Here is a 17,378-nt window from a genome sequence, read left to right as displayed (position 1 = left end):
TGCTCCTCGGCATGTGGGATCTTCCCGGACCAGGGCTCAAACCCGTGTCCCCTGCATTGGCAGGCGGATTCTTAACCACTGCGCCACCAGGGAATTCCCTCTTAACTGTTTTTTACTCAGCTTGCAGTTCGTGTGTGTGTGTGTGTGTGTGTGTGTGTGTGTGTGTGTGTGTGTATCACAGTTCAGTCCCATGAGTTTATTAGACAAAGCATCCGTGGCTAACCTGAGAGACCTATACTTGGAAGGTATAATGTGGATTCAGATACTGGCTGTAGAAAGTACATGAGTTTTTAATATAAATGGTAACGTACATGGAACAAAGTAATACTTATGGCTTATGATTTTTGGTGGGTATACAGCAAAATTCACAACTGAAATGAACACATTTAAAATGGATACTTTCTGTGGTACCTTGGTGGTACTTTAGAATAAGATGTTTTTCTACCATAATTTATGTGCAAGTGAAATAGCACCTTTCAGCGCTTGTCATTAGACCTCTCCTACCTTCAGCACATACCTACCTGATTAAAATTTTCTTAGAGTATGTAATAACTAATGAAAACTGAATAGAAGTTGAATAGCTGAGTAAACACTGATTTTGCCCAAGTGTATGTCCATTACGTTTAAGGATCACGTGTGTAGGTAACAGATGATATTGCTATTAGGAGCCTATCATTAGGAACCCAATTTTTAAGTAACTCTAAGTTATTAGGGCAAGTTACCCCTTGCCCCAGCAATCTAATCATAGCCCTTAAAGGTTATTACCTTAGGGAATTGTCAGTTAGTGTAGATATCAGCTATCCAAAGTAGCAGTAACTATGAACTATCTAAACGAATGTAGATGTGTGGCTTATCAATGATGCTTTTTTTGTTTTTTTAAGGTCCGAACATTTTTTTTTCCCCCTAATTATACCTATGTTCTACCTGATTGACTTTCCTAGGCCATTTCCAGATTGTGTGACGACGAATACAAAGACGTGTGTAGAGCTGCTATGAGAAGGTCTTTCAGCGCTGATCATTTCATTGGTATTCGGCGCTCCAATGCCATCCTCTCTTAAGGGAGAAGTGAGGGGTTGTAACATCATAAACCCCTCGAAACAAGGACTGGAGAAATAGCACCTCTCCTGCTCAGAAACCAGCAAAGTTAGTATTTTCACCTTAAAGAAAGACATTGAATTCAAGAGACTCATGGACAAGCGAAGATTATGCTCATAGGAAAGAACGGGACCTCGTCAATGTAACACGCTCTTCTGTCCTTTTTATTGTAAACAGAGTTACAAAAACCACTCCAAAGCTAAAAGCTCCCAATCCATGCACAGATATCTGCTCCCAATCGACACACAGATATCTGATAGCTGAGAACTATGTGAGGTTTTTTAATTAATAGCTTAAATTTTTAGACTTTAAAGACTTTAGACTTTAACTATATAAAGACTTTTACCTATTTAAAGACTTTAGACTTTAACTATATAAAGACTTTTAACTATTTAAAGACTTTAGACTTTAACTATATAAACTTTTAACTATTTAAAGACTTTAGACTTTAACTATATAACTTCTATGTTTTTCTTGCCTCACTGTCCCATACTGCTGCATATTCCTTTAGAATCAGTGCAGTATTACCATCAAAAAATGGGACTCCAAAAAAAAACAAAAAAAAGAAAAAAACAAAAAAAACAAAAAACAAAAAAAACAAAAAAAAGAAAAAACAAAAACAAAAAAAAGAAAAAAACAAAAAAAAACAAAAAAAAGAAAAAAACAAAAAAAACAAAAAAAAGAAAAAAACAAAAAAAGAAAAAAACAAAAAAAAACAAAAAAAAGAAAAAAACAAAAAAAAACAAAAAAAAGAAAAAAACAAAAAAAAACAAAAAAAGAAAAAAAACAAAAAAAAAAGAAAAAAACAAAAAAAAGAAAAAAACAAAAAAAAACAAAAAAAGAAAAAAAACAAAAAAAAGAAAAAAACAAAAAAAAGAAAAAAAAGAAAAAAACAAAAAAAAGAAAAAAAGAAAAAAAACAAAAAAAACAAAAAAAACAAAAAGAAAAAAACAAAAAAACGAACAAAAGAAAAAAACAAAGAAAAACGAAAACAAACAAAAAAACAAAAAAAACAAAAAAAAGAAAAAACAAAAAAAGAAAAAACAAAAAAAAACAAAAAGAATAAAACAAAAAAACGAACAAAAGAAAAAAACAAAGAAAAACGAAAACAAACAAAAAAAACAAAAAAAACAAAAAAAGAAAAAACAAAAAAAGAAAAAAACAAAAAAAACAAAAGAAAAAACAAAAAAAACAAAAAAAGAAAAAACAAAACAAAAAAAAAACAAAAAAAAACAAAAAAGAAACAAAAAAAGAAAAAACAAACAAAAACAAACAAACAAACAAAAAAACAAAAAAAACACACACAAAAAAAACATGGGACTCCTAACAACTCATAAAGCCAAACTTCGGAACAGACTGTTGTAGCATCGTTAGGTTTTGCAGGGTTCTTCCTCCCTACTATATCATTGAAGCTGCTAGTCATTATTGGCAATCAATTTAAACCAAAAAGCTGCTGAATAACACATGTCATCCAAATTCTTTGCAGGCAGTACTTATTAGCATATTAGCATGCTTGCGATCATAAACAGAGAAAGTAGGTTATTTCCTTCTATTGGGTCCATGCTGCATTTCTTGTTAACTATAATGGTGCTTCTGATTTTGTGATGATTTTCCTCTTTGTTCTATACTTGTATTAAAGGATATTTTCATAATTCCAGCCAACATGGTGGTCCAGTAATTAACAAGCCGGTGATGAAATAGAAGGTGTCCCAAAAGTCTTACAACAATTTTAAGCTTTAATATAGTGTGCTTGGATACTCCAGAACACTGTCGCAGAAGTATAAATGCTAGACTGGCAAAACATCACTTGAAACTTTAATCGAATTTCTTCTAAACTCATTTACTTTTGTACATTTTAAACATTAAGCTTTTATTTTTTAATTTTTTATTTTTTTAAATTAATGAATTTATTTAATGGCGTGTTGGGTCGTTTCTGTGTGAGGGCTTTCTCTAGTTGTGGCAAGCGGGGGCCACTCTTCATCGCGGTGCGCGGGCCTCTCACTGTCGCAGGCTCTCTTGTTGGGGACACAGGTTCGAGCCCTGGCTTGGGAAGGCCCGTGAGCCACAATTACTGAGCCTGCGCGTCTGGAGCCTGTGCTCCGCAACAAGAGAGGCCGCGATAATGAGAGGCCCGCGCACCGCGATGAAGAGTGGCCCCCACTTGCCACAACTAGAGAAAGCCCTCGCACAGAAACGAAGACCCAACACAGCCATAAATAAATAAATACATAAATTGTAAAAAATAAAAAATAAAACAATAAACGCTTAACGTTTAAAATTTACAAAACTAAATGAGTTTAGAAGAAATTCGATTAAACTTTCAAATGATGTTTTGTAAGTTTGTGGCATTTATACTTCTACAAGTATCAAAGCTTAAAATTGCACTAAGACTTGAGGGGATACCTCCCCTCCTCTTTTTAAAATAGTCCTTTGCAAGGCTGGGCTGCTTACCTGCTTGATCACCTAAGTTTCTTTTTTCTAGATTTGGTAAAGGAATTATGAACAACAGTGTTAATTCACATGTAATAAATTGAAAGGAACTGGACCCTAATAGTAGGGACAGGAGAGTAAGTGATACGAAACAGCTTTTCTATCCTGTGTGTTAACCTGGCTGTAGGTGTCTCACTTCAATTTCTATTTAAGAGGAAACATATAAACCTTAGGAACCCTTACCTCAGGCTTTAAAAGGCGGGAGGTCCAGTAATCAGTCTTTTTGGAGATTGGTAACGATGTCACCTAAACTTGAAATATTAAAAAAAAAAAAAAAAGTGTTCTCAACTATGTGAAATCTTTCTCCTCCTACCTTCTCAGATGTAATCCTAGGAATTTTGCCTGTAAACAAAGCATTTCTGGGCCAGAAGTACTTTCTCTCTTTATAGCAAGGCTTCACATTCTACTGAGTGCTGCAGGTTCCATCATTTTTAAGGGACAGAGACATAAATGATAAATTATGGTATATAAAATACTACAATCTACCACCTCAAAAAATATTGTTTATGGAGTTTGGAGCTTGGAAATTCAAGTACTGATTGCAGTTTTATTTTGAAAAGAATGCTACAACTTACGTGGTTTTTCTGCCTCATGTTTATATTAAAAGAAAAGCTAATAAACTCTATTTTAATTCAAATATATGGCTACTGTGTTTGTAACACTTCTCACTATTCACATAACATTACAACTCTGCCTAACTCAAATGTTTTCAGTCAGCTCTGATAGTCGGGCCTTAAAGCATTTTCAAACTAACCATTCATAAGTTGTTTTGACCCCTGCCTTTAGTTAAGATGTAGACATTTATTTCTTCAGCTTACGCTCTTTTCAACCTGAAGATAATCTAGTACACTTAAAATCACTGGCTACAGTGCTCAGTGGCATAATGCATTAGATGGCATTTTTGAATTGTTTGTTATGGTGCCAAGATGGAAATGCACATTGAAAGATAAAAGTAGGTAAATACACAGAGAAAGGAATTACAGGAATACTGTAGAATCAGAACTTGTTGTGTGAGGGTTTCAAGCAATTGAACAGGAAAGAAAATGGAAGAACAGGAAGCAGTAGAATTGTGGTTGCTGTTAAGAGGGTGACTTTTACACAAGCCACGTCATTTGACGTTAACCTGCTACTTCACTTAACATTCAGCTGGAAATACACCAGATCGCTAAAGGTTCTTTTAGACCCTAGCCACTGCACTTGAGCAATATTCCATCAGTCCTGATAGTATTGCCGTAGTATTTCATCCACCTTAGTTACCTTCCTAAGGTCACATCTTTAACTTTGTTCTTGTGAAGTTGCTGATGAGGAGAGATGATCTGATTTAGTACAGAAGGGGAAAAAAATCTATCACAAGTCACTGTTTATATCAATAGTTTGCACCGCGTAGTAATATGCCAGTTACTAAGCAGAAATGCTGACCTATCTCGAGTGGTCGAAGGTTTAAATTTATTTATTTATTTATTTTTGCTGTGTTGGGTCTTCGTTTCTGTGCGAGGGCTTTCTCTAGTTGCGGCGAGCGGGGGCCACTCTTCATCACGGTGCGCGGGCCTCTCACTATCACGGCCTCTCTTATTGCGGAGCACAGGCTCCAGACGCGCAGGCTCAGTAGTTGTGGCTCACGGGCTTAGTTGCTCCGCGGCATGTGGGATCTTCCCAGACCAGGGCTCGAACCCGTGTCCCCCTGCATTAGCAGGCAGATTCTCAACCACTGCGCCACCAGGGAAGCCCGGTCGAAGGTTTTAAAAAAAAAAAAAAAATGGGGGGTAGGAACATTGGGCATGACTGTAGCTTCAAGAACAAGTTGGTAGAATAAGGGGAATCGCTAAAAATTGCTTTTCCCCTTCAGCTTTAATTCTAGAGGCAATACAGCCATTTTAATAAATGGGAAATTGAGGCAACTTAAGGTAAAAATTTAAACATCACAAAGTAGGTTCTCCAACAAATATGGGGCATGGAAACTAGTTATTAAGAGGGTGGCAACTATGGCATTTTTTTCCAGATTTTTATACCGAGGAAGGGTTTGTTCCCTAAAGTAGTAAGACTATAAAAGAATATCTGACTACCTGAACTCAAATTTTATTTTTTCGCTTTTTAAAAAAAATGATTTTTCTCTATTGGAATACTGACATCTGTGCAATTTTAACTCTGGTATACCGTGAACTGAACTTTATTCTTTACAAGGAAAAGACAAAAGTTTGAAATGTATGTTTGAACCAAATTAAATTGCCATTTTTGTATGTTAAATTCATGTGGTTGACCCTAAGACAACTTCTTAGGGCCCAGTGTTTCTGGTTAAGAGAAATGTTTTCCACCCTGTATCAGAGTCCATCATGACCCTATTCTTTCACATTTACTCCTAATGTACCCTGTATGCCCATTATTGAAATTCAACAGCACTAAATCCTAGTTTTACAACAGGTCAAATTTCATTTCTTAGTTTTCCCATTCTATAAAATATGCCATTCCTTGATTTTTGAAAAATGCTGAAGCCAGTATTTACTGGAAAACAATTCACTCTGTATTCAGGTTATGCAATGTTTTTGGAAATGTTTACCTATAGCGTGTAGGTTAGCTAAAATCTTTCATCACCCAAGACTTCACTCTAACCCCATGTAAAATGACTACGACTGTTCCCTCACCCAGAAGCCGCATTCTTGAGTATAGAGCTATTTGGTAAAGCACTTGACAGCTGGTAGGGGCTCTCCCAGGGGTAAGTGCTAATTTCTATGCAGAATCTGTAGATTACACCCAGCATCTATCAAGTTAAGGATTAGATCACCTAAAATCTGAACTGTTAGCCACTCACCAGCCTGGCCAGCCTGACACCGTGCCAGCAAGAATACAAAAGATCTAGGAGCCCTTCAGAGACACCTGGTCCCTTGTACACAGGTGCAATCTGTTTGGCTTCTGAGGCAATTTCCACTAGTCCATTTTAAATGGGTTTGGCAGATGAGATAACAGGTACTTCATGTGAAAGAAATGTTATGAATACCAGTTTATGGTTTAGGATCTCTAACATGCCGAAAGAACCAGGAAAGTGAAGTAGTATAGAAATTAAGAGAAATCCAGAGTCAAATGAAAAGAGGTTAATGTTCTTTAAAAAAAAAAAAAAAAAGAACAGGTTAGGTGATTACTTAACTGCTGTGAGGGCAGCTAAATAATTTGAATGTGATTAGAGAAAGTCAGTGACAGCCTCAGGACCTAAGGTCCTCAAGAATATGTCGATCTCTACTTCAAGACCTCAAATTACTCTGCTAGCTTTTTCTTACAACATCTATTCCTTCATCTTACCGTTCTCAATTCTACTGACCTTTACTTCTAGCTCCCCAGATGGTGGCCCTTGATCTCCTCACTGTGGGAACCGACTCTTCCAAACGCAGGGCATCAGTGTTTTGTCCACCTCCCACTGCCCTCTCTCAACAAGGTCATCTCAGCTTCACCCTTTGACTCTCTGCTCGTGTCCAATGTGGCAGTGCTTGATGTTGGTTACTACTGTGACCCATTTCTAAAACACTATCACCAGGTTCCAGGAAATACAGGATTTATGTGGCTCACGGGCTAACTGGCCCCTTGTAATCCCCTTTAATCAACTACTTGAGCCCTCCTGTGTTCCCACAAAGTAGTTGTTCCCAATTTGCTGCACTCACTCCCCTGATCTGCCCACAACCCTAGATGTATCTCCTCAGGCTAGGCAGCAACCCCACCTTCCAAACTCCAAAACTCATTTCATCTGGCATTAGGAATAGATGCCTCACTTCTTAAGGTAACCCCTCTCATCTAAGGGAGAGGATTCCATCCCAACTCTTCAAATCAAATTTCTATATCCAACACCCCCACCACCAGGATGGTGGTGAGGATGGGGCAATTTGACCTTCCTCAGCCCTTGACATGTCCTAGTGTTTCTCAAGATGTGGTCTCCAGACCACCTGCCTCTCATGGGCTGAAAGTCCCTGTAAGAAATGAAGCTTCTCTAAATGCAATGTGGAATCCTAGAACAGATAAAGAACATCAGTGGAAAATCTGGTGAAATCCAAATGAAGTCTGGAGTTAACAGTAGTGCGTTAATGTTGACTTCTTAGTTTAACAAATGTGCTATGATAATATGTTACTATTAAGGCAAAATGGATATATCTTTGCAACTTTTCTGTAAACCTAAAATAATTCTAAAAGTTTACTAAAACAGAACCAAAAGACCTAATTCTTGGATCCCAAATTAATCTCAATTCCTGGAGCTGAAGCCTGGGAATCTACATTTCTAATAGGAACCCCAAATGATTCTTATGCAGACACAAATTTGAAAACTAGTCTTTCAATTCCCTTTCCATTCCATGCCTGAATGGCTGCTTCCTCCTTGTTTTACTTACCTTAACCTGATTGAATCTTTTAGATCCTCTCAACCCTAAAATATAAGTACTATCATTATCCCCCTTTCACAGATGAGAAAGTACTAAGATGCAGTACACAAATGAAGTACTAAGAGCTTAAGTAATTTGTTCAGGATCAACAGCCCATGAATGATGGAGCTGGGAGTTGAATCCCTAATCAGTCTAGCTCCCAAATCTATGCACAGAACCATTCTACTTCCTCTCATTCTGTTGCACGTAAGAGCTCTGTAACTAAATCACTAAAAGAAGCATTATTACCTATTTCTCCAACTTCCTAAGTCCAGCAGTGCCCCCCTTTTCCACTGGGGGGAATGAACAACGAGAAAGCACTGGGAAGACGTGCCCACTAGAGACCTGTCCGGGTCAGGCACAGCGGCTCTTGCACCAGGATCCAGCTCAACTGCTGTATTTTCTGTTCTCCCAAATGCCCTAACATGTACCAATCTAATAATGCTCATAGTACTCACTTTGATGCTAAATTAACTATCTCAGGTTTACTAAGCATCGGTCCAGATTGTCAGGGAAGTGCCAACTCTAAATCAATTTACAGTTGGCCCTCCGTATCCACAGGTTCTGCATCAGTGGATTCAACCAACCATGGACTGAAAATATTTAGGGAAAAAAATTTCAGAAAGTTACAGAAAGCAAAACTTGAATTTGCTGCACACCACCAACCATTTGCATTATATTTACAACTACTTACTTAGGATTTGTATTTGGTGTTATAAGTAATCTAGACATGACTTAAAGTATAAAGGAGGGTGCGGGGGAAGATGGGAGGATTGTGCGTAGGTTATATGTAAATACTGCACCGTTTTTTTTTTTTTTTTTTTTTTAGAAATTCACGTTCTTATTGATTGATTGATTGATTGCTGTGTTGGGTCTTCATTTCTGTGCGAGGGCTTTCTCTAGTTGTGGCAAGTGGGGACCACTCTTCATCGCGTCGCGCGGGCCTCTCACTATCGCGGCCTCTCTTGTTGCGGAGCACAGGCTCCAGACGCGCAGGCTCAGTAATTTGTGGCTCACGGGCCCAGTTGCTCTGTGGCATGTGGGATCTTCCCAGACCAGGGCTCGAACCCGTGTCCCCTGCATTGGCAGGCAGATTCTCAACCACTGCACCACCAGGGAAACCCATGCACCGTTTTATATAAGGGACTTGAGCATCCATGGATTTTGGTATGGGGTGGCACGGGGGGGAGGGAGACTACTGGAACCAATTACCCACAAATACAGAGGGAGAACCATATAGCCTCTTATCTTATCTGGGTTCCCTGACTTGTATTTAGACCTTAATACAAAGTTGTGGATCTAACTGCTGAATGATGAAGTTTTGGGAGTTTCTGACTGCAAACCAGACACACACAACAACAGCAGCACTTCTATCCAAATTGCTTCAGTACAGAGTATAGATGGAGGGTTGATAAAATAGAACACAATCTCAGGTAATGTCTCTGTTCTTATGTGTATTTTCCTTCATTTCTTCAAGTGAATCATGAAACAATCACAGGATCAGCAGGAGAAACCTATGAAGTATATTCAGGTAAAACATGTTTTCATTAGTTCTCCTTCTGGTGATTGGAATTTCTTTGATTTTATTATCCATAAAAACGTTGCCACTTATATTCAAAGTACATCCGAGAAATCTGATCATGAAGTTAGAATGCACATACCTCCTTCAGATACTCTTAGAAAAGTGTCTCTCCATGAAAGCATGAGAAAAATACTTGTACAGCATCTTATTTGCTTTACCATTGCTTTAATGCACTTTAAAATTTATCTACATTAATTGGGAACAAAGAAACAAAAATAGACATTTCTTTGTTTTTCATAAATAACTACTCTCCATATTTGATAAAAATCTCAAAGCATTATTTTAACTTCCCACAAATATAATACATACAATTTCTTTTTTTCTGAAATAATAAGGTCAGCAAATTAAGTATCTTGACACTAATATAACCACATACAACTGCTATTCTACTGACTTCCAGGAACAAAACAAAAACAGAAAACTTCTTATCAAGATGCTCTGGGTTTCCTTTTGCTAGTGTTAGGGATCTGGAATTATAATCACCTGCCAGTAATAATTTTATAGATTCTAGTTGATTGTCTACAAATAAAATATCGCTGGCTCTGCTTTGTGAGTTCTGGATTTGACATGACACTGACAATACCGCATGGGACAGGCACTATACACACATGGAAATCAGAAAAAGTACTGAATGCCCTGGACTCGAACTACTGACTCAGTATGTGCCTCACTTGGCTCAGTAATAAATTCACCTGCACCAAACCCGTATCAAAAGTCACTACATCTCTCATATATATAATATATATTATTTATATACACACCCACAACACATACACACTATACATACAGTTTGTAACAACATGAAGTAATATTGTCTTCAAATGATGTACCACAGACTGAAATAAATCCTGTAATTGTCATCAAGCTGCTAGAAGCTTTTGAGAGTTCTGAGCCAGGTTACTTAGTTACTTGCATCCTGCCTACCCTTCATTCACCCTGCTTTAATGTCTTGGTAGCTTTTTCTTTCAAAACCACCCTCCTCAACCCAGGCGTATTTCGTTCCCAGGATCACTTGATTGGACTTTGGAGGCAAGAAAGGGCATGCAGGGGGAGCAGGAAATCCTCAGCCACTGTACCTCACACCTGCCTAGATTTGTGATGTTCTCTGTCCTGTTGGCCACATTCGGTGTTAGAAAGCAGTTATTCAAAGCTTTGTCCCTCCTACCCCCCTTGGTCTTTCTGTAGAGCACAAAAGTGAAAGAAGCCTCTTTAGCAGGGGTAGCAGCAGTTCATTAAAATATACAACTACATTTCCTAGCTCTGGGGTTCCCATTCTGTACTTGAGACTGCAGGTCACGGATGCTGTTATTAAGGTGCGGTGTGGGATCGATCCATGAGGTTTTCTCCTGGCAGCCGCTGTCAGGATTAGTGCAGCCCTAGCCCAGGAGGAAACGGCCTAATGAATACCAACTTGGAAACAGTGGTGTCAGCACGTTATTTAAGCTTGTACATTGCTCACAATTACACACAACACACACACAGGCTTATCTCTGGAAACGACTACGAGAAAACATGACAAAGGTTTGCAAGGATAAACCAATAAGGCACCAAGAATACTTATTTTCAGCCAATTTAGACAACTTCAAAGTGTGAGGTTAATAATAGAAATTAAAATGACTTCCTAAGTCTTATCAACTGATTTACTGAGAGGTTACATATTAGTTCCTTCTAAATCTTTACCCCCTAATCTGTGATGGGAGACGTTGCTTACAATTGAACCACGAAAGGGACAGCCCAAAAGCTGTACATGTGAAACTAAACTGGGCCTTAAATCCTCACTAAAATCACAGAGCTGGCTATGAAGAAGCTGCTAAACCACCCCACAACCTTCCATTTTATAATTGTTTTCACGAGTATGGATTGTTTGCCTAATAAAAATAAAAATCAGAAGAAAACAGCATATGAGATGGAAATAGGGGGCGACCATAAATAGATGGGCTTCTCTGCCCTGGGTAGCGGGAGGGGTGGCTGAGGTAAGACTTGAGGGAAGCAGGTGGGCTTCATCTTTGAGGGAAGGGAGGGGGAGAGCAGCGGTGAGAACAGAGGCTGAAAACACAGGCAGCTCTGAGAGTTGGCCTGGACCTAGACCTCCAAATGCATTACCTGTATTGCCTCTCCTTGGCTTAGTATCCTTTGTCTTAACTGTCTTTTTTTTTTTTTTTTTAAAGTAAATTGGTTGTTCTTTTTAGGTTTGGTATGTTGCCAAAATGAAAAATAGTTGTTTTAACAGGAAGAATTAAATCACTTCAACCACATCATCCCACAACTTTTAGATACATTCTGCATCATCTTTACACTCCTCCACAAAAAAAAAAAAAAAAAAAAAAAGGAAGAGGAAAAACCCAAATTAGGCACAATGACCTAAGGCAGCAGAATAATCTATGTACTTTCTGGGAAGACATGTTAACTGAGGGAAGAGGTCAAGGTGATCAGAAAAGTTCCTCATTTGAAAAACAAGAGAGGAACTGGCCCTCAGGCAGGGGATCTATTTCAAGGTTCTAAGAAGCTTCTGAACAAGTAGAGGAATTAGATGTGCAAAAAGTTCTGTAGCTCTGTGTACAAGGTTTTGTCGAATATACTGAAATTTTGATTCAGAGGATGAGTGTGTAAGAGCAGTGCATTTTTATAAACGTGAATAGCTTTTGAAAGTCCATGAAAACTATAACACCAGGCTTCTTTCCACCAGCAAAGTGCTTAAATACACTATGGAAACTATACACTTGTTTACTTAATATCCATAATGTAAAAACTGACCTGGGCTTAAATCTGACTTTTCCAACTTTGGTATAAATGAAGCGCAAATCCCTACACTTGTTGTTTTTCTAGGGAGACATCCTCAAATTTTAATTGTTTTTGCCATTTTAGCTTCTTAAATTTAGTCCCCACTCAGTCCTGCTCACTGGTATTCTGCTGGCCAATGCACTGTCACCCCCTTCCCCAGTAATGGCCTCACACTCTTCTTGAATGAATGGTTAAATAGATTAGGAAAGCAAACAGAATTTTTAACAGTAAAGTATGTATGCGTGGTGTGTGTACGTGTGTATTCATCAATACATAGGCTTTCATATATAAATGAGGGAATGGTTCAACAGATTAGAAAAGCAAACAGAGTTCTCTAACAGTAAAGTGTGTGCTCATCACTATATAGGCTTTCTCAGAAGAGGAGGAAGAGAAAAATATATTGAGGTGGGGGGGGGGGGAAACAGCTTTCCTTTTGCTACACTGATCCATGTTTTAAAAGCTTATGCAAGGGTGTTATGGGTCTCATTTGTTTTCAGAGGCCGCAGAGAGCAGTGTCTCGACGCTTTTGGAATATCTGGCTGTAATCTAGATCAAAGTCCAGGGACACTTATTTTCCCCCATCGCTGCCAGTGTTTGTTCACAGGTAGCCAGCCTCCCTCCCCCCGGGTCAAGCACCTCCTTCAAGGGTGGGTGTGGTTTCTAATCACAGCTCTCCAGGAGAGGAGGAATAAGAAAAGCAAAAAGACTGTTTAACATGATAAAGGAGGTGGGTTGGGGGTGGAGCAGATAAGAGAGGTGTTGGAAATTTACTTAATTACAGGAGGTATATCCATTTTAGTCCTTAAATGTAAAAAGGAGCCCTCTTCAGCACTATCGCTAAGTCCTTCCAGAAGAAGGAAGTGGGTTTATTTTTACCAAAATGTTAACACAAGTTTAAAAAAGTGGGATCACCGAAGCCTATTAAGAACCACCCACTCCTCCGGCACAAAGCTGCCATCTTAACAGTCTAGAATTCAAGTTCAACCAATCACCATCCCTTAGGTTCGCACTCTTCCAAATATTTATTCCGGACACTGCAATGCTACCTCTAACTTATTCAAGCAAAGCTGGCACTGTTAAGAATGAGAATGATTACAAGTACTACAGAGAAGAAACCGAAGCTTGCTAAACGAAGCTAGGACGGACACATTAGAATCTCTAAACATTGCCTAACCTTGTCACTTTCCGGAGGCCCTAACCACATTATGCTCCCCTGCTCCTTGGTGTGACTTAGGGTGTCCCCTAACTTAGGAACTATAAACAGGGACAAGCAGCTCACCTTAAAGCATCTTGGACACTTTAAGCAGTGGAAGGAGAAACAACCTGGAAAAGCACACGGAACAACTTCCCAGTCACAGCAACTTTCACTGTTCACATTATGTTTAAAGACACAAGTATAGGAAATATATTTTCCCAATTTAGACCACACAGTTCAAAGACACCTGAACCAAGTGGAACTTCATTATAATGCCAACTTTAGGATTGTAAAGCCCCCAAAGCAAAGGTAAATTTTGTTGCCAAAATGCAACAAAGTTAAAAATTAAGAAAACTACATATAAATTAAAAACAGGGTTCCTCTTGAAAAGGCAGTAAGATAGAACAGACGTGAGCTGAGCCCCTTTGAGAAGTCCTGGGACAGGTACTCGCCTTGAAACGGTCCCTTTCCCCTCTCTCCAAGTTGCCCCGGGAGGGGGCATCAGCACCAAGAAGGTAAACGGAAGTGACCTTGGCAAAGCTACCAAACAAAACAACCTCCCTCCCTCAACTCCCGGCCCCGGTCCCGGTCCCTCGGCCTCGGCCTCCTCCTACACGTGCGACAAGGACACCTGCTTGTGGTAGGCGGCGGCGGCGGGGCCCGGCGGCGCGGTCCTGCCCGTGAGCGCTGCGCTCGCCTCGGCGTAGTCCCCGGCGGCCGTGGCGCCGCCGCTCTTGTGGCCCCGCCGCGGGCGGCAGCAGCAGCGGCTGGTGAAGCGCCGCCACGACTCCACAGTCTTGCCGGACCAAATCCAAACGCCCGACGTGATGCCCACCACAAGGCACATGAGGTACTTGAGCATGAGCACCCAGTACTCGGGCTTGGCGCGCGGCTGGCCGGAGTCCGGGCCGGGGCACGCGCAGGTGAGCGCAGCCTCCCAGCTCTCGCGATAGTGCTGTTCGTACAGGTAGCCGGCCACCACGATGCTGGCTGGCACAGTGTAGAGCAACGTGAAGATGCCGATGCGGATCATGAGCTTCTCCAGCTTGTCCGTCTTGGTGCCGCCCTCCTGGATGACGCTGCGGATGCGGAAGAGCGACACGAAGCCCGCCAGGAGGAAGAGCGTGCCCACCAGCAGGTAGAGCACCAGCGGGCCCAGCACGAAGCTGCGCAGCGAGTTCAGGTTCTGGTTCCCCACGTAGCAGATGCCGGCCACCGGGTCCCCGTCCACGGAGCTCAGTGCCAGCGCAGTGATGGACTTGACACTGGGGATGAGCCACGCGGCCAGGTGGAAGTACTGCGCATAGCCCACAATGGCCTCGTTGCCCCACTTCATGCCAGCCGCCAAGAACCAGGTGAGCGACAGGATGACCCACCAGATGGAGCTGGCCATGCCAAAGAAGTAGACCAAGCAGGAAGACGACAGTGCACAGCGCAGGGCCCGTTGTCTCGTAGTGGATGTGGCTGTGCTCGCGGCTGCAGGCGACGCTGGCATGGCCCACGACCAGGCGCACCAGGAAGCCCAGAGACACGCACAGGTAGCAGGCTGACAGGAAGATGATGGGGCGCTCAGGGTAGCGGAAGCGTTCCATGTCTATTAAGAAGGTGGCCACCGTGGTGGAGGTGGAGATGAAGCACAGTACAGACCACAGGCCGATCCAGAAGGGGGCGAACGTGCGCTCGTCGGGGCTGAAGGACGGCTGGTAGCAGGGCACCGCGCAGTTGGGTACCTGGCCCGTCCTCACCTTGTTGTAAAGCGGGTGCGACTCCTTGAGAATGGGCACGAAGGGCTCGCGGCACTTGCACACCGACGGGCCCCTGGCGGCGCAGTCGCTCCCCGAGGCCGGCGACCCCGGCAGGCCTGAGAGGGTGGGCTTGGCCGGGAAGGGCCTGGGGGGCGCCGTGGTGGCCTCGCTGCGGTTGTAATCCATGCACAGGACCTCGGCGTCGCGGCCCAGCACTGGAAGGCGGTCGCAGCTCATGCGATCCGGCCAGGCAAAGCCATACTGGCGCAGGAGCGGCGAGCAGCCGGCCTTGGCGCGCTCGCACACCGAGCGGCAGGGCGGCAGCGGCTTGTGGTAGTCGGGCAGGCAGATGGGCGTGTACATGGAGCACAGGAAGAAACGCAGGTCCGGCGAGCAGTGGATCTCCACCAGCGGCCAGAACTGGTGCACCTCCAGACCCGCCTCGTCCTGCGTGTCGTGGTTGAACTGGTTGGGCATGTGCGTCAGGTTGTAGCTGATGCCGCGGCACATGGCACTGTGATTTCCTGGCACACCGGGGCCTTGGAGGCGGCCGCCGCCCGGCCCGCCAGCTGCGCTAGGAGCAGCAGCAGCAGCGAAGGCGGCGCGGACGGGTCAGGCCGAGCCATAGCCCCCTCCCTCCCCTCGTCTCCCGCAGCCCGCGCGGGGCCAGCTCAGGCAGGGGAAACCGGGATCCGGGCTTCCCTCTCCGCCGACTTGTGTGGCGCCGGGACTGGCAACCTGTTGGTTTCTTTTTCTTCTAAAGAAATCCGTCCAAAGATAAACTGTTTCGGGAGGGCACTGCCTCCGCAGGGAGCGCTCAGCTCTTCGCTGGATAGGGCTGGGGAGGGACGGTTAGGGCTCCGATTCCAAGGAAAGGACTCTTTAAAAAAGAAGGTGGGGGAGAAGAATTGCAACCACTCCCAATTAGAGGGGCGTCAACGGCACAATCCCCGCAAGCGGTCTCCAAAACTCTAAGTTAACCTCTCTCCCTCCCCTCCCCTCCACCTCCAGGAACCAAACTACAGACTCCCCGCCCCTCACCCCGCCTCCCTTCTCGCAGGGCCTGCCAGCCTGCACCCCAAGGTCAGAGCGCTCAGCCCCCCGGAAAAGGGCAGAGGACCGGGAAAAGAACGGGGAGAAGGGGAAGGCGCGGGCTCTCACCTCTGAGGATCCTGAGAGAAGCAGATAGTCCGTAGGCAGCCTGGGCCCTCCGTCTCTGGGACACTTCGCTCAGAAACGCGACTCAGAGACAGGCTGGCATCGGGAAAGTTTGGCGATAGGCTGGGTACCCGAGGAGGCAGCACATGGCAGCAGGTGGGGGCGTCTCAGAGAGGGGGTCGCCCCCTGAACGAGGTCGCCGCAGACCGGTCATTCGCCCTCACCTCCTCCGGGGCCCCCCGCATGATCCGGGCGGGGCAGGACGGGGGGCAGGCCGTGCGTTCCACCAGGGTCCGGGAGCCGGACGGAGGGCGAGCGCGCCTGGCAGCACCTGGGCAAGAGGAAGGCGGTGTGCGGCGACCGGGGGATCCCGCCGCCTCACAGCACGGCGAGCAGCCAGCGCTGGCCCCGCCGGGACTGCATGGTGCGCGTCCGCCGCCGCGTCCCGCCCGCCGCTCTTCTCCTCCCCTGCAGGGGGATCCGCGCTCCAGCGGACTCCTGGGGGCGGTGGCGGTTCTCCCGGGACGCGCCGGGCTCCGCTCCTCCCCCGCGCTCTAGCACCCTTTGGCCCACCTCCGGCGGGTATTGAACTGCGCGCGGCGGCGGCGGCGGCGCTGGCCGCAGTGGAGTCACGGCCTCGGGCTGACTGGCCTCTCCCGTCCAGCCTGGGTCACCTGCTTCTAATGCCCGCCGGGAGGCTCCGCCCCGGCCCCGCCCCTTCGCGCTGGGGCTCGGTTGGTGGGCCGCCCCGCCACGCTCTCCGCGCGTCCCCGCCCACTGCCCCGCGGGCTCAGCCTCTCCCCAGGCGCCCTCCGGCCCCGCCTGGAGCTGGCAGCCGAGGAGCGTGGGCCAATCGCCGGCCGGGAAGCTATGGGGGGCGGGGCGAATGCTAATCACGCCTTCTTGAGACCCGGAGCGGGAAATCCTAGCTAGAAGTC

At 44.1% G+C, this 17,378-nt stretch overlaps 1 protein-coding gene and 1 pseudogene across 13 annotated transcripts in view; one reads left to right on the top strand and one right to left on the bottom strand.

Annotated features, from left to right (window-relative positions):
* LOC130707501 (cyclin-Y-like protein 1) overlaps positions 1–1,456 on the top strand; it is a 142,619-nt gene extending 141,163 nt beyond the window's left edge. For 5 of the 13 annotated variants that reach the window (XM_057542233.1, XM_057542232.1, XM_057542231.1 and 2 more), the window contains one exon: positions 942–1,456. In XM_057542233.1, the coding sequence (XP_057398216.1) occupies positions 942–1,058 (117 nt within the window). In that variant the 3' untranslated portion in view covers positions 1,059–1,456. The remainder of the gene's footprint in view (positions 1–941) is intronic. The other 8 variants (XM_057542230.1, XM_057542236.1, XM_057542235.1 and 5 more) reach the window with 2 other exon arrangements.
* A 9,332-nt stretch (positions 1,457–10,788) lies between these two features.
* LOC130707497 (frizzled-5-like) lies at positions 10,789–17,130 on the bottom strand (annotated as a pseudogene).
* Positions 17,131–17,378: the final 248 nt, after the last annotated feature.

Source organism: Balaenoptera acutorostrata, chromosome 3 (genome assembly GCF_949987535.1).
Source record: "Balaenoptera acutorostrata chromosome 3, mBalAcu1.1, whole genome shotgun sequence".
Taxonomy (NCBI): domain Eukaryota; kingdom Metazoa; phylum Chordata; class Mammalia; order Artiodactyla; family Balaenopteridae; genus Balaenoptera; species Balaenoptera acutorostrata.
Note: the sequence above shows the minus strand (reverse complement) of the source record. Positions and strands in the feature narration are given on the sequence as shown.